General features: G+C 47.4%; 1 protein-coding gene across 5 annotated transcripts in view; it reads right to left on the bottom strand.

Annotated features, from left to right (window-relative positions):
• The window catches only part of LOC144511479 (latent-transforming growth factor beta-binding protein 4-like), a 175,640-nt gene that overhangs the window by 96,029 nt on the left and 54,434 nt on the right, over positions 1-25,177 (bottom strand). For all 5 annotated transcript variants that reach the window (XM_078241868.1, XM_078241869.1, XM_078241870.1 and 2 more), the window contains 3 exons: positions 13,755-13,976; positions 6,311-6,552; positions 1,006-1,108 (listed from right to left, as the gene is read on the bottom strand). In XM_078241868.1, the coding sequence (XP_078097994.1) occupies positions 1,006-1,108; positions 6,311-6,552; positions 13,755-13,976 (567 nt within the window). The remainder of the gene's footprint in view (positions 1-1,005; positions 1,109-6,310; positions 6,553-13,754; positions 13,977-25,177) is intronic.

Genomic DNA, 25,177 nt, shown 5'->3' with positions numbered 1-25,177 from the left:
CCAAAATAGTTATAACAGAATTTTAGTCAGTCTCAAAGAAAATATACAACCAGGTCTGATAGCATTCGGAAGTATTGGAGTTCTTCAGTAGTTGTCCGCCACCCATAAGCACTGTCTGATTTGGTAGTTTTCCCTGGTTAGACGGTGATTTATCTAAAGGGCTGTCTGAAGCTGGCTGCTCCAGTTGATCTAACTTCCCCTAACTGCTTCAGGTGTTCAGGCCCTGCTTCTGGTTGAACTCCGGGCTCAACCCCTGGTGGAACTGAACTCAAGGCAGTTGAGTAGGCCGCACAGTAGTATGGGCGGCACAGTGGTTAGCGCTGCTGCCTCACAGCGCCAGGGACCCGGGTTCGATTCCCGGCTTGGGTCACGTGCGCAGTCTGCACGTTCTCCCCGTGTCTGCGTGGGTTTCCTCCGGGTGCTCCGGTTTCCTCCCACAGTCCAAAGATGTGCGGGTTAGGTTGATTGGCCATGCTAAAAATTGCCCCTGATAGCCATGCTAAATTCTCCCTCAGTGTACCCAAACAGGCGCTGGAGTGTAGCGACGAGGGGATTTTCACAGTAACTTCATTGCAGTGTTAATGGAAGCCTTACTTGTGACACTAATAACTAAACTTTACTTTTCCTTTTTATAATCCTAATGACCTATCAACATTCCTGTACTTGGATTTGCCTGAGGTTTTGACAACAGCCAATTCAAATCCGATAGGTTCCTTTAAGCTGAGTATTTTCTTTAAACTCATAGGCTAACAAAATGCAAAAACCTGCAGAGCCGGTTACCAAGGCAATCCTGATGCTTGGTGCCCGAAACAAATGTTGTAACTGAGTGTCTGTGCGCACTCTGCGTTTTAACACACTCTGTGTGCACTCTGCTTTTAAAGGGACCACGCACGGTTTTCTTTCCCCCGAGCATTTTCTTTCACAATTCTTTTATATCTTCACAAACCCAGCTTCACAACAATAGTTTGAGACCACGTGCCTAAAGATGGTGGAAGTGAGTCGTACCTGGAGTCACGGGGCACTCGATACATTCAGTCACTCCCCAGCCCACTCCGCCTCCTCTGCAGCATCTTTCCACCGTACGGAGTCCGGTCAGCGGCAAGGAACACTGGAACGGGAAAAGAGAAAGAACTCCCAGTGGATGAGTCAGGAACTCAAGAAAGGAATTAAAAATAGAAGGTGCTGACAGTACGCAGCAGGTCTGACGGGAGAGCTCACATTTCAGGTCGATGACTTTTCACCAGAAGAATTTACTAAACTCTTTACATTGATTCACTCAGAAAGCTTCAACCCGTTTCTCTGACATTTCATTGGTTTGAAGGGCAGAGGCTGTAACAAGATCAGCAAATATGGCAGCCACTGCGCGCAGCAAGACCCGATACCAGACATGAGGTGAACAAAAGAACATACTTGTGCTGGTTCAGGGAGGAATGTTGGTCTTCCTGTTCCAGATTGAGGCCACAGAACCTTTAACATTCCCCAGACCAACAGCTCTTGGTTTAACATCTCCTTTAGAAGAAAGGTTAACTAGAACATAGAACATAGAACATTACAACGCAGAACAGGCCCTTCGGCCCACGATGTTGCACCGACCAGTTAAAAAAAAAAACTGTGACCCTCCAACCTAAACCAATTTCCTTTCGTCCATGAACCTATCTACGGATCTCTTAAACGCCCCCAAACTAGGCGCATTTACTACTGATGCTGGCAGGGCATTCCAATCCCTCACCACCCTCTGGGTAAAGAACCTACCCCTGACATCGGTTCTATAACTACCCCCCCTCAATTTAAAGCCATGCCCCCTCGTGCTGGATTTCTCCATCAGAGGAAAAAGGCTATCACTATCCACCCTATCTAAACCTCTAATCATCTTATATGTTTCAATAAGATCCCCTCTTAGCCGCCGCCTTTCCAGCGAAAACAATCCCAAATCCCTCAGCCTCTCCTCATAGGATCTCCCCTCCATACCAGGCAACATCCTGGTAAACCTCCTCTGCACCCTCTCCAAAGCCTCCACATCCTTCCTGTAATGTGGGGACCAGAACTGCACACAGTACTCCAAGTGCGGCCGCACCAGAGTTGTGTACAGTTGCAACATAACGCTACGACTCCTAAATTCAATCCCCCTACCAATAAACGCCAAGACACCATATGCCTTCTTAACAACCTTATCTACTTGATTCCCAACTTTCAGGGATCTATGCACACATACACCTAGATCCCTCTGCTCCTCCACACTATTCAAAGTCCTCCCGTTAGCCCTATACTCAACACATCTGTTATTCCTACCAAAGTGAATTACCTCACACTTCTCCGCATTAAACTCCATCCGCCACCTCTCGGCCCAACTTTGCAACCTGTCTAAGTCTTCCTGCAAACTACGACACCCTTCCTCACTGTCTACCACACCACCGACTTTGGTGTCATCAGCAAATTTGCTAATCCACCCAACTATACCCTCATCCAGATCATTAATAAATATTACAAACAGCAGTGGCCCCAAAACAGATCCCTGAGGTACACCACTTGTAACCGCACTCCATGATGAATATTTACTATCAACCACCACCCTCTGTTTCCTATCCGCTAGCCAATTCCTGATCCAATTTCCTAGATCACCCCCAATCCCATACATCTGCATTTTCTGCAGAAGCCTACCATGGTGAACCTTATCAAACGCCTTACTAAAATCCATATATACCACGTCCACTGCCTTGCCCCCATCCACCTCCTTGGTCACTTTCTCAAAAAACTCAATAAGGTTAGTAAGGCACGACCTACCTGCCACAAAACCATGCTGACTATCACCTATCAATTCATTACTCTCCAAATAACTATAAATCCTATCCCTTATAATTTTTTCCAACATCTTGCCAACAACAGAAGTGAGACTCACCGGTCTATAATTCCCGGGGAAGTCTCTGTTCCCCTTCTTAAACAATGGGACAACATTCGCTAACCTCCAATCTTCTGGTACTATACCAGAGGCCAACGACGACCTGAAGATCAGAGCCAGAGGCTCTGCAATCACTTCTCTTGCCTCCCAGAGAATCCTTGGATAAATCCCATCCGGACCAGGGGATTTATCTATTTTCAGACCCTCCAGAATATCCTGCACATCCTCCTTATCAACTGTAATACTGTCTATTCTACTCCCTTGCAACCCAGTGTCCTCCTCAGCTATATTCATGTCCCCTTGCGTGAACACCGAAGAGAAATATTGGTTCAATGCTTCACCAATCTCCTCCGGTTCCACACATAACTTCCCTCTGCCATCTATAACTGGCCCTAAACTTGCCCTAACCAACCTTCTGTTCTTGACATACCTATAGAACGCCTTAGGATTCTCTTTAACCCTATCCGCCAAAGTCTTCTCATGTCCCCTTTTAGCCCTTCTAAGCTCGCTCTTCAACTCCCTCTTAGCCAATCTAAAGCTTTCTAGTGCACTACCCGAGTGCTCACGTCTCATCCGAACATAAGCCTCCTTTTTCTTTTTAACCAACAAAGAAACTTTTTTGGTGCACCACGGTTCCCTAGCCCTACCAATTCCTCCTTGCCTGACAGGGACATACCTATCACAGACTCGCAGTAGCTGCTCCTTGAAAAAACTCCACATGTCGGACGTTCCCAGTCCCTGTAATCTCCTAGTCCAACCTATGTTTCCTAATTCTCTCCTAATAGCCTCATAATTACCCTTCCCCCAGCTAAAACCACTGGCCCGAGGTTCATGCCTATCCCTTTCCATCACTAAGGTGAACGTAACCGAATTGTGGTCACTATCACCAAAATGCACACCAACTTCCAAGTCTAGCACCTGGTCTGGCTCATTTCCCAGCACCAGATCCAATATAGCCTCACCTCTCGTTGGCCTGTCTACATACTGAGTCAAAAAACCTTCCTGCACGCTTTGAACAAAAACTGACCCCTCTAACGAGCTAGAGCTATAACAATTCCAGTCAATATTAGTCAAGTTAAAATCCCCCATAACAATTGCCCTATTACTTTCACTCCTAAGCAGGATTGACTCCGCAATCCTTTCCTCAACCTCTCTAGAACTTTTAGGAGGTCTATAAAAGACTCCCTGGTGCCAACCAATGGATAATTCACCATCAGCCGGCTGCACTGGGACAGCGATGGAGACGAGAGGGTTTAAAATGAGTCTGTGGAATGGGTGGAATTTAATGTCTTCCCCACAACAGGTTTGGTGGCAGGGGGGCATTTAATTGGGTGGGAGGGTGCTGGGTGTCTCCAGCTGATTCAGTCTGGGCAGAATCATAGAAACTCTACAGTGCAGAAAGAGGCCATTGGGCCCATCGAGTCTGCACCGACCACAATCCCACCCAGGCCCTACCCCCATATCCCTACATATTTACCCACTAATCCCTCTAATCTACACATCTCAGCACACCAAGGGACAATTTTTAGCATGGCCAATCAACCTAACCCGCACATCTTTGGACTGTGGGAGGAAACCCGGAGCACCCGGAGGAAACCCACGCAGACACGAGGAGAATGTGCAAACTCCACACAGCCAGTGACCCGAGGCCGGAATCGAACCCAGGTCCCTGGAGCTGTGAAGCAGCAGTGCTAACCACTGTGCCACCGTGCCGCAGGAAGGCTTCCCAGCCATCATCTCAGGCCCGTGAGTGGGTATTAATACAGTGATGGGGTACCATGCCATTCAGAGAAAACCAAAGCTATTCGGGGTTCCTTACTTGTGGGAACATTTCTGACATTAGAACAGTGATGTGATCTTTTCTCAACTCCTGTGTGGCCAACATTCCAGGGTAGGACAATAAAAACAGTCGGAATTGTGGCAGGATTGACATTAATGACTGGGAGGACTTTCCTAAAAATCATTCAAAATAGCAAACAACTTGTTCATCAACTTCTTCAAGCTTCAAGTCCTAAATTCCTAATGACAAAGGAGAAATGGAACCAAATCTGGCACTCCAGATCCCATGGCAAGGACTGCAGCAAATCAAGGAAGCAGATCACAGCTACCTTCTCATCCAATTAGGGATGGGCAATGAATGCTGGCCTAGCCAGTGACACCCACATCCCCTGAATGAATAGAAATGGCTGCTTTGTGGTCCATCCTGCTCCAGGTGCCTGTGGAACTCTGGGTCGAGAATCAGTCTGTCGAATCACCTTGAATCGATAACAGAAACTTGGGATTCAGTGTAAACATTGTCCTCAAATGGAGCGACGGCCAATAATGACTCTGACTGCAAAGCATTTTGGGTTTCTGGGCTTATGAAAGACGCTATATAAATGCAAACCTTTCTTTCTTTGTAGCCCTGGTATTTAGTCCAATATTTATTGTAAAATATCTCTACGTCAGAACCCTGCACCAAGACGGTCTCTTACCTTTAGCACACTGTCTGTTTTGCCCACCCAGGGGCTGAAGATCTTATTGCGCCTATTGGAAATATCTCCAAGTGCTTAAGTTTATTTATTAGTGTCACAAGTAAGGCTGACGTTAACACTGCAATGAAGTTACTGTGAAAATCCCCCAGTCGCCACACTCTGGCGCCTGTTCGGGTACACTGAGGGAGAATTTAGCATGGCCAATGCACCCTAACCAGCACGTCTTTCAGACTGTGGGAGGAAACCCACACAGACACAGGGAGAACGTGCAAACTCTGCACAGACAGTGACCCGAGCCAGGAATTGAACCGGGGTCCCTGGCGCTGTGAGGCAGCAGTGCTAACCACTGTGCCACCGTGCTGTCCCACCTTCACCACTAATTCATTGTGATTGTTGTTATGTTTTGCACACAGCAAGATCCCACAAAGAGTAATCAGGTTAACGGGCAGTTTATCTGTTATGTGTAATGTTGATTGAGCGAGGAATGTTAACGAGGGAGATCTCACTGTGTCTCTCTCAACACAACAAGGAGGTCCTTTGGTACCCACCTGAATGAAGCAACAACCTCGGCTCTCAATCAATGAATGGGACAGCTGACAACGTAACACCTTAAACACAATATTATTCCTGTCTCAGAGTTAGGGAGTCAATGTGCAGACGGGCAAACTCTTAATACATCTCTTTGCTTGCTCCAAAAAAACAATTCAAATTCAAACTCAATCCAATTCATGGTCCCCACAAGATAGGCAAACTAGATCCAAGCTGACAAGAAAAGCCATTGCATCTGATTCCAGACTTGATCATGAACTTGATCTTAGCCAAAAGGCAGAGAAGTGATCTCTCGATACTGCACTGGGGGATCAGCTTAGAGAAGAGATGAACATTTCTACCCACAACACAGGACACTGGTCCACGCTGACATCACATTCTGATTGCCTACCTGGCCATTGGTGATTTCGGTGAAGCAATAGCCAAAGGCAGACTCTGCATCCAATCGGGGAGTAGCTGTGAGAGGTCCCAGTCGCTCTGACTGTGCCCTCTGGGAGGGTGGCTGGTTGGTGTCCAGCTGGGCGGAATTGGTGTGCGTTCCTCCATCCACCTGGGTCACCTGATGAACCTTGATGGAAACTTCAGGAGGGTGATGGACTCGGAGATTAACGATGGAGGGGATCTGCTGACCTGCTGGAATTACCACAGTGTTTACAGTTAGAGATCATCGGCCAATGGGGGTGTGGAGCCACAGGTTACCATCCAATGGGGAACTGGAGCTAAAGATTGCCTTCAATGTGGGAGTGAAGAGGCATTTCTCCCTCAACCAATGGGTTCTGAGGACAATTCAAGCACTCTTATTGGGATCAGTTAAATCAAGACAAGTTATGGAACCACCTGTGGCAATGATCCACACCAGAGCAGACACCCGCCACGCAATTGTGCACTCAACTGGCCATCTGCAATTGTCCTCATGGTTAGAAACATTGGTCTTTACCCAACGGGTAAGAGACACGAGGGAATTTGTTAAAGCTTTCTCTACACATGAGCCCTTCTGGATTCAAGACTTTAACAGAGGGATGAAATACTTAAATAAGTGTAATTTCCGTTTATGTAGCACCTTTGATGTAAAGAAACATTCCAAGGCACTTCATAAAAACATAATCTGGGAAAACCCAACCCTGAGGCAAGGAAGGAGATACTGAGGATATAAATGTACTAATATATACTCCTGATCAAGAGCTGAATCATAAGAAGAGAGTTAAAAACAGGAATAGGAGGTGGAGAGGTTTACAAAGGTGAATTGCAGAGCTTTGGGTTAATACAGGGCTGAACTAAGTGGGTCAAATGCACAAGAGGCAAGAGGAATGTGGGTAGAACTTTGCAAGGCTGGAAGAGGTTAGCGAGATACAGGGAGTGTGGGGCCTTGAAGAAATATAATCTCCAATTATTTATGAGGGCTGTTACTGTTTTTAGTGGAGCATAAAACCATTTCAGTCTGTTTCTAACAACCTTTTGTGTCTGGCTACTTGCAAAGCATTTTCAAATATGTACAACGCTATCACAATTCCCCCGTCACATCGGCTGTGAGCTGAAACAATGGTTCCCATTGTGACCTTGTGTCGGTGAAAATTAAATACTCTGGGACAAGATTAACATTCTGACTGGCCAAACATTAAAAACATTAAAATGCCGATAAATCGGTTTATTAAATGGTTCTTGTTCAAAATTATTGTGCCTGGAATCAAGTCACCGTGAGCTCAGTTTGAGGAACCTCATTAAGTGCCTGGCAATCTCTCTCTGGCCGGTTCACCACAGTAACTAAACTGTTTAAAATGATCAGTTCAGTCCCTTTCTCGGAGTCCCACTTTCTATAATGTGTGCTCATTACATCAATGGCCTACTGGTATTATCGCTCAACTATTCATCCAGAAACTCAGCTGAATGTTCTGGGGACCCGAGTTCTGGCCTACATGTGACTCCAGAGCCACTGCAATGTGGTTGACTCTCAACTGCCCTCCAAGGGCAACTAGGGATGGGCAATAAATGCTGGCCCAGCCAGTGATGCCCAGGTCCCATGAATGATTAAAATAACTTCTCACAGAACTCATCTAAATCTCCACCGACCACGGAACATTCTAGACACATTCTAGACTATAGCCTTTCAACAATTCATCCCAATTCATCTGCAAAACTTCCCAGAGGTTGATTGAACAAGCTGTGATCAGACTGAATCGCAAACCAACCTCTTCCATTGAAATGAAACTACTTTCATTCGATTCCAATAGCAAAAGTCCCCAGCTGGTTTCAACATGATGTCTCTCGCTGGGGTACAATTCCAATTCAACTGGGAGGCCTCACTCAGGCACACATGCTGGATGTGTGAGCTCAGGAGGTGAGTGTTGGCAGGCAGTGCGACTGCGAAGGCATCACAGACTGTCCTTAGTCACAAACCCGCTCCACCAGAACTCAATGGATTATCATAGAGTCGTAGAGGTTTACAGCATGGAAACACGCCCTTCAGCCCAACTTGTCCATGCCGCCCTTTTTTGTAACCCCTAAGCTAGTCCCAATTGTCTGCATTTTGCCCATATCCCTCTATACCCATCGTACCCATGTAACTGTCTAAACGTTATTTAAAAGACAAAATTGTACCCGCCTCTACTACTGCCTCTGGCAGCTTGCTCCAGACACACTCCACCCTGTGTGTGAAAAAATTGCCCCCCTGAACCCTTTGGTATCTCTCCCCTCTCACCTTAAACCTATGCCATCGAGTTTTAGACTCCCCTTTGGGAAAAGATATTGACTACCTAGCTGATCATTATTTTATAGACCTCTATAAGATCACCCCTCAGCCTCCTATGCTCCAGGGAAAAAAGTCCCAGTCTATCCAGCCTCTCCTTATAACTCAATCCATCAAGTCCCGGTAGCATCCTCATAAATTTTTTCTGCACTCTTTCTAGTTTAATAATATCCTTTCTATAATAGGTTGACCAGAACTACACACAGTATTCCAAATGTGGCCTTACCAATGTCTTGTACAACTTCAGCAAGACATTCCAACTCCTGTATTCAATGTTCTGACCAATGAAATCAAGCATGCCGAATGCCTTCTTCACCACTCTGTCCACGTGTGACTCCACTTTCAAGGAGCTATGAACCTGTACCCCTAGATCTCTTTGTTCCATAACTCTTCCCAACGCCCTACCATTAACTGAGTAAGTCCTGCCCTGGTTCAATCGACCAAAGTGCATCACCTCGCATTTGTCCAAATTAAACTCCATCTGCCATTGGTCAGCCCACTGGCCCAATTGATCAAGATCCCATTGCAATTGGAGATAACCTTCTTCACTGTCAACTATGCCACCAATCTTGGTGTCATCTGCAAACTTACTAACCATGCCCCCTATATTCTCATCCAAATCATTCATATAAATGAAAATAACAATGGACCCAGCACTGATCCCTGAGGCACACCGCTGGTCACAGGCCTCCAGTTTGAAAAACAACCCTCTACAACCACCCTCTGGCTTCTGTCAAGAAGCTAATTTTGTATCCATTTGGCTACCTCACCCTGGATCCCGTGAGATTTAACTTTATGCAACAACCTACCATGTGGTACCTTGTCAAAGGCCTTGCTAAAGTCCATGTAGACAACATCAACTGCACTGCCCTCATCTACCTTCTTTGTTACCCCTTCAAAAAACTCAATTAAATTTGTGAGACATGATTTTCCACTCACAAAGCCATGCTGACCGTCCCTAATCAGTCCTTGCGTCTCTAAATGCCTGTAGATCCTGTCTCTCAAAATACCTTCCAACAATTTACCCACCACAGATGTGAGGCTCACCGGCCTGTAGTTCCCAGGCTTTTCCCTGCAGCCCTTTTTAAACAAAGGCACAACATTTGCCACTCTCCAATCTTCAGGCACCTCACCTGTGACTATTGATGATTCAAATATCTCTGCTAGGGGACCCGCAATTTCCTCGCTGGCCTCCCACAATGTCCTGGGATATACCTCATCAGGTCCTGGGGATTTATCTACCTTGATGCACTTTAAGACTTCGAGCACCTCCTTCTCTGTAATATGTACACTCCTCAAGACATCACCATTTATTTCCCCAAGTTCCCAAACATCCATGCTTTTCTTCACAGTGAGATTATGATCAGGAGTTGGAACCCTGGCTGATATTTCTCCAGGGAGCATAAGGTGGCCAGCTTAGTTGAGATTAGACACAAATGCCGGAATTTTTACCGTCTCACCCGCCTGAGGCTCGTAAGATCCCGCCCAAGGCCAACGGAGAATGCCGTTCCGCGAGCTGCGCCCACCCGCATTCCAGGGCAGACGTGGCGGTAAAACTCCGGCCACGATGTTTAAAGTTTACTTATTATTGTCACAAATAGGCTTACATTAACACTGCGATGAAGTTACTGTGAAAATCCCCTAGTCGCCATACTCCAGTGCCTGTTTGGGTACACTGAGAGAGAATTTATACATGGTCGATGCACCCTAACCAGCACAGCTCTCGGACTGTGGGAGGAAACCGGAGCACCCAGAGGAAACCCACGCAGGGAGAACATGCCGACTCTGCATAGATAGCCGAGCCGGGAATCGAACCCTGATCCCTGGTGCTGTGAGGCAGTGGCACTAACCACTGTGTCACCATGACACCCAGGGTAAGGTACCTAGGAAATAACCAATAATATGTAACAATAATTATAAAATACTTGAATTGCTGCCTGATTGCTCTGGTGCTCTGTGGATTATTGTGACGCTGCACTAATTTCACTCTCTAACTTCATCCTATTTCCTTACGATTATTTCGCTGTTTAATATTTTTCCTCTTTGTACTTTCCTCTTGGAACCTGCAACTGATTCAGTTTCCGTTGCCATTTATGGTCACAAATTCCCATTCAGGAATATACTTGCTGCATATCTCCTACCTTCTCTCTCTCCTGCTCAAGGCAGCCACACCTCTTTATTTGGATATCACCAAACTATCTCTCCATGGTCGTGCCCAAATTTTGAACCAGACCCCTGATGTCTCCAACTCAGGAGCCATTGACTTTCTCCCAATTTTTATTGTTCAGTCGCTGGGCCACTGAATCCCTTTAAAAGCACAGGCCTTAAAACAACACTCCAGCGTGGAACTTTATCACATGTCATTTGACAATCCAAATCTATTGGATTCACATTCATCTTTTGGTCCATTTCTTTGTCAATAATTTAGGCAAAGAATTCAATTAAATTAGTCAGGCTTGTCCTGCCCTTTTTAAACCTGAGCTGACTCTCCCTAATCGAGCTCCAAATGCACACTAGCACTGTGCTAGATGACAACCTTTCAACGCTTTCTTTATAACCAACAGGGAATGAAAAATAAAACTGAAGTGTTGGAAATTTACAACTTGATATCTGGACAATAAACCCAGCTCCCTGTTCTGGGAGAATGGACGATGAATGGGTTTGATAACAAATATCCCAGATTCTGTCCGGACATTTCATCCCCTCCCACACCAAGTCCCATTCCCAAATCTCAGTCTCAGACTCCCACAACTTCCCTCTGATATTAAAATATACAAACAAAAGGGAAATAAACACAATTTGTTTTAAAGTCGCGGTGATTGTGTCCTGGAATGTTCGGGGCAGTGACCAGGAGATCAATCATTCATTCCGGAAGAATAGGCAAATCTCAATAACCCAGAAATTCATTCAAAAATAACAGAGTTGTGAATAAACCACAAAAGGCAGCTCAGTTCTGAACTGAGCGTGGTAAATAAGGGCGGCACAGTGATTAGCGCTGCCGCCTCACGGCACCAGGGACCCAAGTTCAATTCCCGGCTTGGGTCACTGTCTATGTGGAGTCTGCATGTTATCACTGTGTCTGCGTGGGTTTCCTCCGGGTGCTCCGGTTTCCTTCCACAGGTTAGGTGCATTGGCCGTGCTAAATTCTCCCTCAGTGTAACCCGAACAGACGCCGGCGACTAGGGGATTTTCACAGTAACTTCATTGCAGCGTTAATGTAAGCCGACTTGTGACACTTATAAATAAACTCTTAAAAAAACTCTAAACTCTATTGTAAAACCGGGGAGGCAGTGGCACAGTGGGGTATTGTCACTGGATTAGTAATCCAGAGACACAGGGTAATGTTCTGGGGACCTGGCTTCAAATCAGATGTTGAAATTTGAATTCAATAAATATCTGGAATTAAGAATCTACTGATGACCATGAAACCATTGCTGATTGTTGGAAAAACCCATCTGGTTCACTAATGCCCTTTAGGGACAACCATAAGATATAGGAGCAGAATTAGGCCATTCGGCCCATTGAGTCTGCTCCGCCATTCAATCATGGCTGATACTTTTCTCCTGCCTTTTCCCCATAACCCCAGGTCCCCTTATTGATCAAGAACTTATCTATCTCTGTCTTAAAGGCACTCAATGACCTGGCCTCCACAGCCTCTATGGAAATGAGTTCCACAGATTCACTGGGAAATCTGCCGTCCTTACCCGGTCTGGCCTACATGAGACTCCAGACCCACAGCAATGTGGTTAACTCTCATCAACTCTCATAAATGGCCGAGCAAGCCATTTCATTCAAGGGCAATTAGCGATAGACAACAAATGCTGCCAGCGACGCCCACATCCCATGAAAGAATTTTAACAATATATTGGGGTGAGTATGTCAGGGAGAATCAGCTTTGCAGTCAATGATTCCGACCCACGGAAAGATCCGGAACTTTCAGTGAATTGTTTCAGTCACCAGGAAGTCAGAAGCTTGATCTTGATATGTTAGATCATCGCACTCAACATGGAATCTGCTCGCGCTGCTTTTACCATCTTCAGGTTCTCCCCGATACACTCACTTTTTAAAATTCTTTCATGGGATGTGGGTGTCGCTGGCTGGGCCAGCATTTATTACCCATCCCTAACTGCCCTTGAATGAAATGGTTGCTCCCCCATTTCAGAGGGCAGTTGAGAGTCAACTGCAGTGCTGTGGGTCTGGAGTCTCATGTAGGCCAGACCGGGTAAGGGCAGCAGATTTCCTGGTGAATCTGTGGAACTCTTTGCCACAGAGCGCAGTGGAGGCCAGTTCATGGAGTGTCTTTCAGACAGAGATAGATAGGTTCTTGATCAGGTTCAGACCAGGGGAATCTGTGGGCATTGCGTTAAAATAGAAACCGTTGAAACAGCAGGGAATGGGATGTTGGTGTCGATGCACCCTAACCAGCACAGCTCTCGGACTGTGGGAGGAAACCGGAGCACCCAGAGGAAACCCACGCAGGGAGAACATGCCGACTCTGCATAGATAGTAGTTGAGAGTCAACTACAGCACTGTAGTTGACTCTCAACTGCCCTCTGAAATGGGGGAGCAACCATTTCATTCAAGGGCAGTTAGGGATCGGTAATAAATGCTGGCCCAGCCAGCGACACCCACATCCCATGAAAGAATTTTAAAAAGTGAGTGTATCGGGGAGAACCTGAAGATGGTAAAAGCAGCGCGAGCAGATTCCATGTTGAGTGCGATGATCTAACATATCAAGATCAAGCTTCTGACTTCCTGGTGACTGAAACAATTCACTGAAAGTTCCGGATCTTTCCGTGGGTCGGAATCATTGACTGCAAAGCTGATTCTCCCTGACATACTCACCCCAATATATTGTTAAAATTCTTTCATGGGATGTGGGCGTCGCTGGCAGCATTTGTTGTCTATCGCTAATTGCCCTTGAATGAAATGGCTTGCTCGGCCATTCACTATTGGCATCAGGGCATTGCCAATGTTATTTCCAGCCTTATTTTATGCTAGAGTTTGGATCTAACAAATAACAATGAAGGATCACTGCTCCTTGCCAGCAGAAAATGAAACAACAGTTTGTGTTGGGAGGAGTTCCTCTTACTTTGCTTTGGAACTTGCTGGTTGGACAGAGGGAGAGTGTACACAGTTTCCACCTTCGAGTGGGGATCTGAGGCTGGGTCTCCTGTGGGTAAACTGGCAACAACCTGACTGCCAGCAGATGGAGAGGTGATCTGACAGAACTTTCCGGTGAATCCTGAAGGGCAGAGGCAACGATCCTGTCGTACGCACACGCCTCCATTCTGGCATCGAAGCAAACAGAGAACTAAAAGAAAAGAAGCCACGCATTAGAAACAGGTTAACTCCATCAGGAACGATTCAATCACACTGAGATTATATTCCCCTGGAAGCTGCTGACTCTTTACTCAACAGAAACTGATGAACCTCCAGTCCTCCACTCAAGGAGGGAGGGCACGGGTGGCACAGTGGTTAGCATGGCCGCCTCACAGCGCCAGGGACCCGGGTTCAATTCTGCCCTTGGGTGACTGTCTGTGTGGAGTCTGCACATTCTCCCCGTGTCTGCATGGGTTTCCTCAGGGTGGTCCAGTTTCCTCCCACACTCCAAAGATGTGCAGGTTTGGTGGATTGGCCACGCTAAATGTGTGAGGTTATGGAGAGAGGACCGGCCATTGGGCCTGGGTAAGATACTCTGTCAGAGTCGGTGCAGACTCGATGGGCTGAATGGCCTGCTCGGGTACTGTAGGGATTGTATTGTTCAATGGAAGCCTGTGCTACACACAGGAACAGGAGGAGGTCATTCAGCCCCTTGAGCCTCTTCTGTCATTCAATGTGATCGTGGTGAACTGTGACCTGACTCCATAACTGTTAATAACTTTGGTTAATAAAAACCTATCAATCTCAGATATAAAATACACAATTGACCCAGCATCAAGTGCGAGAGTTCAAACTCTATAATGTCCTGCAGAGATGGAAACATTCCTTAACCTGGCTCCTAAAACTCTCGCTCTGTTCTTTTTTAGACGGTGGCCCCCTCGGCCCCGACTCCCCAACCAGTGCAAACCCTTTCTCTCTATCCAGCTCCATCTGTTCCCCATAGTGTGATTGCCACTCTCCCAATACCTTGCACCCACCCTCCTGCTCCGATACCCAGGGGTCTCGCTCTTAGCCACAATGAACACTCGGAGAATTAGGGACAGGTGAAAAGGGCGAACATTATTGCAAATTCATGCACTCAGGAAATACTTTAATCAAAAAACACTTTTGTTCTCCTTACGGCCTGAACTGGATTAGAAGCAAGGTCTAGGTGGAGGGATGAGAGTGTAGCAACCCCACACAATGCGGAGAACGATGCAGGAGCCAGGCGCAGGTGGGGGGTATAGAATTTCTGCAGTTTAAATGAAGGAGACTCTGTCGGAAAGCTGATATTTAACAGATGCTGCAGAGATTATGAGAGGGAACAGTCACACCATGATTTTAAAATCTCTAATACACTCGGACAGATATATATTTAATATGTAGCGAGTGTAAGCTGATAGAAAGCAGGGGAACAGTAAAGTGGCAATAACTCAGTCAATCACACACTAAACAATTCCCATTTCCACCGACAATAAAACCTCTTGTATTCAGTTCAAGCAGGTTCCAGTCTAACTTTGGTTTGGGACCCTGAACTCAAAACAACTCCAAACGGCTGTGCAAAGTGGCGCTAAATGGGGAATTGTGTCAGCAAAGCTACAAGGCGGCAGGTGTGAGAAGAGAAAGTCTACAAGATAAGTGAAGTAGGATACAATATCCTAATGGTGGAGCGAGGCAGATTGATGAAGCAGCAAAGAATTCTCCACATTACAACCCGAGGCAATTACACATCATACTGCCACACAACATGGCTACAATCTCAACTCCCAAATGGTGGTTCTCCAATCCAGTGTTGTCCCTATCCTGGGAGTATTTGATGGGAGACAATGTAGAAGAAACTTTCCTCTGTATCTAACCATGTGCTGTCCCTGTCCTGGGGAGTATTTGATGGGGACAGTGTAGAGGGAGCTTTACTCTGTATCTAATCCCATTCTGTACCTCTCATGGGAGTGTTTGATGGGGCCGGTGTAGGGGGAGCTTCACTCTGTATCTAACACTGTGCTGTACCTGTCCTGGGAGTGTTTGATGGGGCTGGTGTAGGGGGAGCTTCACTCTGTATCTAACACCGTGCTGTACTTGTCCTGGGAGGGTTTGATGTGATGATGTGGAGATGCCGGCGTTGGACTGGGGTAAACACAGTAAGAAGTCTAACAACACCAGGTTAAAGTCCAACAGGAATTGTTGGACTTTAACCTGGTGTTGTTAGACTTCTTACAGTGTTTGATGGGGACAGTGTAGAGGGAGCTTTACTCTGTATCTAACCCTGTGTTGTGCCTGTCCTGGGAGTGTTTGATGGGGACAGTGTAGGGGGAGCTTTACTCTGTATCTAACCCTGTGTTGTGCCTGTCCTGGGAGTGTTTGATGGGGACAGTGTAGAGGGAGCTTTACTCTGTATGTAACCCCGTCCTTACCTGTCCTGGGAGTGTTTGATGGGGACAATGCAGAGGGAGCTTTACTCTGTATCTAACCCCGTGCTGTACCTGTCCTGGGAGTGTTTGATGGGGGACAGTGTAGAGGGAGCTTTACTCTGTATTCAACCCCATGCTATATCTGTGTTGGGAGTGTTTGATGGGGACAGTGTAGAGGGAGCTTTACCCTGTATCTCACCCTATGCTGTACCTATCCTGGGAGTGTTTGATGGAGACAGTGTAGAGGGAGCTTTACCCTGTATCTCACCCCATGCTGTACCTATCCTGGGAGTGTTTGATGGAGACAGTGTAGAGGGAGCTTTACTCTGTATCTAACCCCGGGAGTACCTGTCCTGGAAGTGTTTGATGGGATATTGTAGAGGTTTGAGATTTCCAAATAGTTTCCAACTTTGTAATCTTGGTATTGGGTCCAACAATATTTGAATTCCACAGCACAATGAACAGGTAACAGCACAAGGTTAGATACAGAGTAAAGCTCCCTCTACACTGTCCCCCAGCAAACACTCCCAGGACAGGTACAGCACAGGGTTAGATACAGAGTAAAGCTCCCTCTACACTGTCCCCCATCAAACACTCCCAGGACAGGTACAGCATGGGGTTAGATACAGAGTAAAGCTCCCTCTACACTGTCCCCATCAAACACTCCCAGGACAGGTACAGCACGGGGTTAGATACAGAGTAAAGCGCCCTCTACACTGTCCCCCATCAAACACTCCCAGGACAGGTACAGCACGGGGTTAGATACAGGGTAAAGCTCCCTCTACACTGTCCCCATCAAACACTCCCAGGACAGGTACAGCACGGGGTTAGATACAGGGTAAAGCTCCCTCTACACTGTCCCCATCAAACACTCCCAGGACAGGTACAGCACGGGGTTAGATACAGGGTAAAGCTCCCTCTACACCATCCACATCGAGCACTCTACAGCACAATGAAGAAGTGAAAAGCCTCTCAATTCAGTAACTAAATGCCACATAATTACCGTAATTTATGCATGGATGGAAAGTTATAATTATGAAGTCAAGCTTGAAAAGCTGAAGGTTAAGGGAACATCTAATGGAAGGTTTCCGAATGAGGAAGTATTCTCTGAGGGTTCATTGTGAAAAATGATTGTTGAATGGGTGTGAAGGAGAACAGACTGAGCCTTATCGCTCCCGGAACAGAGTGCAAGTTCAAATTTTCTTCACGCAGGAAATGCTTATCGAGAATATCAAGCTATCATTCTGAGGAGAATGGAATAAGTGTTTGAAAAGGAAGAAGATAAAGGAACAGGGTAATGGAATGTGAAAGAGTGGCAACGTGGCAGCACTGGGCTCGGGACAATGGAGTCTTTCTGTGCTGTAAAGGGAGCAAACTTCTTCATCATCTGCAGTGGTGGGAACTGGAATCCGAGGTCCAGAAACTCAAACGACTTGCTGCATGTTTTTGGACTGAGGCAGTTTGTGAGGCGAGGGTCGGGAGATTGTTTTTGGAAGTGCTTGCTGCCATGAGAACACGGAGTGTTGTAATTTGGGAAGAATGCATTAAATTGTGATTAATTGCAGGAAATGGAATCAGGGCTCTGCGCTGCAAGCAGGCATTTTAAACCCGGGGAATTTTTAAATCATAACCCTGACCAACCACACATCCTTCATTCTTTAAAATATAAATGATTATATGATTTGAAAACTAGAATACATGCCCATCTCTCTCGGGTGACCACAACTGTAATGGTTCCTGCACTATTTCCAAATCCAAACACTGCTATTTCCAGATAAGACCATAAGATATCGGAGCAGAATTAGGCCATTCGGCCCATTGAGTTTGTTCCACCATTTGATTATGGCTGGTATGTTTCTCAACCCCATTGTCCCGCCTTTTCCCCCATAACCCTTGATCCCTTTACCAATCTATGTCTTTAATATCTGGCCTCCACAGCCTTCTGTGGCAATGAATTCCACAGATTCACCACCCTTTGGCATGTGACAAAACACAGAAAATGCTGGAAAATCTCAGCAGGTCTCACATCCTCTGTGGAGAGAGAATAGAGGCAATGTTTCGAGTCTGGATGACCCTTTGTCAGAGCTCTCGATTAGAAGGCTTCGAGTGATAATGCCCCTTGACTAATTCCACAAGCTCCTCGAAAGATTTGGAGTTGGGGGCATCTGGAGAAGTCGGGCTTCCTTATCAGGCTAAAGGTCGGAGCCCCACAGACTGTTAATAGGATTACCCCCTGCTTCTCTCCCGCTCCCCTCCTGATTTAATCGGCCTTAAACAATAACACAGGGGCTTGACACATTGCACTCACTGCTCCGTGCAAGGGGTGAATGGGTCTAATTTCATAAAGAGAGGCATTTTGACACTGAGTTTGCTTCAGAAAGGCTTCGTCACGAGGTCTGCCTTCCCGATTCCTGCAGCACGGGCGGCACGGTAGCACAGTGGTTAGCACTGCTGCTTCACAGCTCCAGGGACCTGGGTTCGATTCCCGGCTTGGGTCACTGTCTGTGTGGAGTTTGCACATTCTCCTCGTGTCTGCGTGGGTTTCCTCCGGGTGCTCCGGTTTCCTCCCACAGTCCAAAGATGTGTGGGTTAGGTTGATTGGCCATGCTAAAATTGCCCCTTAGTGTCTTGAGATGCGTAGGTTAGAGGGATTAGCAGGTAAATATGTAGGGATATGGGGGTAGGGCCTGGGTGGGATTGTGGTCGGTGTAGACTCGATGGGCCGAATGGCCTCTTTCTACACTGTAGGGTTTCTATGATTCTATGAGCAGGAAGGCATTCTGAATGATCCCCAATGTAGCAGCTTGTAAAGACGGGTGACCGCCCCCCCACCCCCAGTAGAGTGAAGAATGAACGGTTTATGAAGATACATGACTATGTACAGAGAGTGATGCAAAGACAACTGTACAACACGGCTCCAGATCCCCAACCACCAGAAAAACACACGCTCACCTTCAGGATTCACGCACTCTGACCCGATTGGCTAAACAGGTCCCCCTCGGAGCTTGCCACAGTATTAACACTGATTCTGGGTAGCTGCACTCAGCACGGTGTGTTAATACATTCAGACATCCAGCGGACCGGACGGCACAGGTGACTCTGCCGGAGTGATGAAGCAGCCTGGTGTGAACATCACCCTGTAAACACCCTTTAACCCTCCGTGCTTAAAGTTTAAACTTTATTTATTAGTGTCACAAGTAAGGCTTGTATCAACACTGCAATGAAGTTACTGTGAAAATCCCCTTGCCGCCACACTCCGGCACCTGTTCGGGTACACTGATGGAGAATTTAGCACGGCCAATCCACCTAACCAGCACGTCTTTCGGACTGTGGGAGGAAACCGGAGCACCCGGAGGAAACCCACGCAGACACGGGGAGAATGTGCAAACTCCGCACAGACAGTGACCCGAGCCGGGAATCGAACCCGGGTCCCTGGTGCTGTGAGGCAGCAGTGCTAACCACTGTGCCACCTTGCGCTTCCAGTGTTAATTCTCCAATACACAACAGCAAAGTCCTCAAGAGTCAGTGAACCGTTTGTTCATTATGACCTCCGACACTGGGCGGCAACGCGCCCCTCCCACGCTGGGGGGGGGCAACGCCCCCCTCCCACGCCAGGGGGCAGTGCCCCCTCCCACGCCGGGGGGCAGTGCCCCCTCCCACGCCAGGGGGGCAGTGCCCCCTCCCACGCCAGGGGGGCAGTGCCCCCTCCCACGCCAGGGGGGCAGTGCCCCCTCCCACACCCGGGGGCAGTGCCCCCTCCCACGCTTGGGGGCAGTGCCCCCTCCCACACTCGGGGGCAGTGCCCCCTCCCACACACGGGGGCAGTGCCCCCTCCCACACACGGGGGCAGTGCCCCCTCCCACACTCGGGGGCAGTGCCCCCTCCCACACTCGGGGGGCAGTGCCCCCTCCCACACTCGGGGGGCAGTGCCCCCTCCCACACTGGGGATTTGTTTTTATATTTGTTCACAGGACATGGGGGTCACTAGTTGGCCAGCATTTATTGCCCATCCTGAGCTGCTCTCGAGAAGGTGGTGATGAGCTGCTTCTCGAACCTCTGCAGTCCTCATGGTGTAGGTACACCCGCAGTGCTGTTAGGGAGGGAGATCCGAGATTTTGAGCCAATGACAGTGAAGGAACGGCGATATATTTCCAAGTCAGGACGGTGAGTGGCTCGGAGAGTAACTTCTGGCTGATGGCGTTCCCAAATATCTGCTGCCCTTGTCCTTCCCGATTGTGGGTTTGTGAGGTGCCACAAAACCAAATCTGTGTCCCACATCAATATTTAAAATGATGTTTTAAACACATTGTGTTCTGGGTCATGAAAAGCTTCCATTGGGCCATAGATTTCAAAGAACTCAGGGAGCAATAACTCAGCGCTGTAATAGCAGAGGCAGATTTCCCAAAGGGACCAGGAGCGGATGGAAATGTAGCACAGGGAGTGATTTGACCTTACAAAATGATGGGATATATCCTTTAGTATTTCAGCAACAGGCTCTTAAGGTTCATTGCCTGACACTAACCTGACTGAGTTAAACACTAGCTATTTGTAACAATAAGAACAACCTTGATATGAAATACTTTATGTAGAAAGTGTTGCAACAAGCCAGGGAGTGGTGCAGGAACCGCTTGCAAAGAAGCTAATTGATTAAGTAAGCTTCCAGACACCAAATGGCCCAGATAGACATTTCACGGTTCTTTCTGTCATCTTCTGAAAATCACTTGCACGGTGTAGCTTTCGAGACAGATTTTTCCTTTGCTCCCTCCCACCCTAATCCAACTTTTAGGAAAGATTTTATGACTCTGCATTGCATCAGCACAGTGGGTTAGCGCTGCTGCTTCACAGCGCCAGGGACCCAGGTTCAATTCCAACCTCGGGTCACTGTCTGTGTGGAGTCTGCACGTTCTCACCGTGTCTGCGTGGGTTTCCTCCGGGTGCTCCGGTTTCCTCACACAATACAAAGATGTGCGGGTTGGGTGGATTGGCCGTGCTAAATTGCCCCTTAGTGTCAGGGGGATTAGCAGGGTAAATGTAAGGATAGGGTCTGGGTGGGATTGTGGTCGGTGCAGACTCGATGGGCTGAATGGCCTCCTTCTGCACTGTAGGGATTTTATTCTATTGCTCAGCAACAAGACTCAGGATTGGGTCAGTCCCAATCTCAGTCTGGGCTAAGTTCGATGGGAAGAGAAGTGTCAGGTTAAGAGAGGGAAACAGCTGCTTACTGTCTATGGATAGAGGGTTGACCAAAGACAGGACCAACCTCAGTCACATAACCTGATGCATTCTGCCTCCAGTTCACAAATAAAAGATTAAGGTGCGAGAAGAGTCCCAGTTTGGAGCAAAGAATGCACCATAGAAAGCATTCTTTCCGGTTGTATCACAGCTTGGTATGGCTCCTGCTCTGCCCAAGACCACAAGAAACTACAAAAGGGTCGTGAATGTAGCCCAGTCCATCACGCAAACCAGCCTCCCATCCATTGACTCTGTCTACACTTCCCACTGCCTCAGAAAAGCAGCCAACATAATCAAGGACCCCACGCACCCCGGACATTCTCTCTTCCACCTTCTTTCGTCGGGGAAAAAGTCTGAGGTCACGTACCAAGCGACTCAAGAACAGCTTCTTCCCTGCTGCCGTCAGACTTTTGAATGGACTTACCTTGCATTAAGTTGATCTTTCTCTACACTCTAGCTATGACTGTAACACTACATTCTGCACTCTCTCCTTTCCTTCTCTATGAATGGCATGCTTTGTCTGTATAGCGCGCAAGAAACAATACTTTTCACTGTATGTTAATACATGTGACAATAATAAATCAAATCAAATCAAATCCAGTAAAGGCTGTGCTTCCAGGAGTGGAGAGAATTAGCAATGAATGGACCATAATCTGCAAAGGAGATAGATTTTTCTGGAAGGACAATTCCCTTGCCAGGTGAGTGAGGTAAAATTTGTGATCAGCACAATGTCATGTACCTCTTCCTGTCTGTCACTCCTCCTTCCTATCTCTCTCTCCTGCTGTGATTTATCATTTCCGACCTGGTGTGAATCCTCTGGGACAACTGCATCTTCTCTTAGGGTCTTTTCCCTCTGCTTATTGGCACAGCAGGCTCGAGGAGCCAGATGGCCTACTCCTGCTCCTAGTTCTTATGTTCTTATGTTCCACTGAGTTTCTGACACCCAGCCAATGATTCAAAGGTGGTAAACACACGGTTGCAAGATGACTGGCTCTCCTTCCTGGAGCGAAACACTGGAGTATGGCAGCACAGCAAGGGCGGAGCTATCTGAGCAAATCACCCCAATCCGCTGTGGCGACACAAGCCAACAACCTGGAGTCTCAGCAACTGCTCCGTTCTCACCAGCCTGACCCAGATACTCATTCCTGGATCAATGAACAGGCGTGAGACAGGTACAATCACCCACCTCCACAAAGGCATTCCCCCAATCCCCATCCCACTCCGCCCTACACCCAACTCACCTCTCCCCCAATACAATGCGGAAAAACGAGATGGAATTTTAATAACTGAAGGATATAAACTCCCACTTTTCATTGATAGGGAACTTGATTGACATGGAGTGTGACATCACCAGATTAGAGACCAGGTTAAAGTGACTCACCTGAGGAAGGGGCAGCGCTCCGAAAGCTCGTGATTCCAAATAAACCTGTTAGACTTTAATCTGGTGTTGTGAGGTTTCTTACTGTGCCCACCCCAGTCCAACGCCGGCAACTCCACATCATGGGGTATGACCTCAGCAGAGTGCTGTAGGTTTGCTGAGTTGAGGGAGTGAGGGGAGGAGGGTTTGCTGAGTTGAGGGAGTGAGGGGAGGGGGATTTGCTGAGTTGAGAGTGAGGGGAGGAGGATTTGCTGAGTTGAGGGAGTGAGGGGAGGAGGGTTTGCTGAGTTGAGGGAGTGAGGGGAGGAGGGTTTGTTGAGTTGAGGGAGTGAGGGGAGGAGGGTTTGTTGAGTTGAGGGAGTGAGGGGAGGAGGGTTTGTTGAGTTGAGGGAGTGAGGGGAGGAGGGTTTGCTGAGTTGAGGGAGTGAGGGGAGGAGGGTTTGCTGAGTTGAGGGAGTGAGGGGAGGAGGGTTTGTTGAGTTGAGGGAGTGAGGGGAGGAGGGTTTGTTGAGTTGAGGGAGTGAGGGGAGGAGGGTCTGCTGAGTTGAGGGAGTGAGGGGAGGAGGGTTTGTTGAGTGAGGGAGTGAGGGGAGGAGGGTTTGTTGAGTTGAGGGAGTGAGGGGAGGAGGGTTTGCTGAGTTGAGGGAGTGAGGGGAGGAGGGTTTGTTGAGTTGAGGGAGTGAGGGGAGGAGGGTTTGCTGAGTTGAGGGAGTGAGGGGAGATGGGGAACGAGATTCTTTACTTTTTCTAACTTTCTCACTGTGCAGAAAGTGTTTTTTTCTCTACAATAGGGGGAGGAGCTCGTAGATTGGTGAGTGCTTGGGAAATAGTTAAGGTCTGTTCATTTTCTAAGATTTAAAACATTAGAAGAGAACTTGTGTTGAGTTAATAAAATAAAGTGAATGTAAATAATTGAATAAAATAATGAAGTAGATAATTAAGATGCATTAAGGGTGGCGTTACAGGTAATGTATCAGGCGTCAAACATGTATGAGGTCCTGGATAACACTATGACCTGGGGAAAACTCAACTGCACTAATTGTATGCGGCTGGAGAAGCTTTGGTTCAGAGTGATTGAGCTGGAGGCTGAGCTGCAGACACTGCGACAAATCAGGGAGGGAGAAAGTTACCTAAACTTTGTACAAGGAGGTGGTCACACCCCTTAGGATAGGATCTTCTGCTTTGGAAAGTGGTCAGTGACAGAAGGGGGGGGGGGCGGGGGGGGCGCAAAACGGGTGTGACTACAGTCCCCACTCTCACAATAGAAGCCGAAAGAACCTCAAACCTGTTAGACAATTACAGAGGATCACATTCCTGCCCTCTGGGAAGATTCCTTTAGATTGGAAAAGAGCAACTCCTTTATTCAAAAAGTGAGGGTGACAGAAGGCAAGAAACTACATAAGCCCAATATCTGTTTCAGGGAAAATATTATTAAGAACATTAAAGCAGGGTACATGGAAAAATTCAAGACAATCAGGCAGACTCAACATGGTTTTGTGAAAGGGAAATCTTGTTTAACCAACTTATTGGAGTTCTTTGAAGGACTCACATGTGCTCTGGATAAAGGGGAACCAGTGGATGTGCTGTACTTAGATTTCCAGAAAGTTTTGATCAGGTGCCACATCAAAGGTTGTTGCATAAAATGAAAGTTCATGGTGTAGGGGATAACATATTGGCATGAACTGAAGATTTGCTGGCTAATATGAAGGGTACCATTCTTAGCAGTGTAGAGGATCAGAAGGACCTTGGGGTCCGGGTCCATAGGACTCTTAAATCGGCCTCGCAGGTGGAGGATGCGGTCAAGAAGGCGTACTGGCCTTCATTAATCGAGGGATTGAGTTTAGGAGTCGGGAGATAATGCTGCAGCTTTATAGGACCCTGGTTAGACCCCACTTGGAGTACTGCGCGCAGTTCTGGTCACCTCATTACAGGAAAGATGTTGAAGCCATTGAAAGGGTGCAGAGGAGATTTACAAGGATGTTGCCTGGATTGGGGGGCATGCCTTATGAGGATAGGTTGAGGGAGCTTGGTCTCTTCTCCCTGGAGAGACGAAGGATGAGAGGCGACCTGATAGAGGTTTACAAGATGTTGAGAGGTCTGGATAGGGTAGACTCTCAGAGGCTATTTCCAAGGGCTGAAATGGTTGCTACGAGAGGACACAGGTTTAAGGTGCTGGGGGGTAGGTACAGAGGAGATGTCAGGGGTAAGTTTTTCACTCAGAGGGTGGTGGGAGAGTGGAATCGGCTGACGTCGGTGGTGGTGGAGGCAAACTCGTTGGGGTCTTTTAAGAGACTTCTGGATGAGTACATGGGATTTAATGGGATTGAGGGCTATAGATAGGACTAGAGGTGGGGA

Source organism: Mustelus asterias, chromosome 24, assembly GCF_964213995.1.
Source record: "Mustelus asterias chromosome 24, sMusAst1.hap1.1, whole genome shotgun sequence".
NCBI lineage: Eukaryota > Metazoa > Chordata > Chondrichthyes > Carcharhiniformes > Triakidae > Mustelus > Mustelus asterias.
Note: the sequence above shows the minus strand (reverse complement) of the source record. Positions and strands in the feature narration are given on the sequence as shown.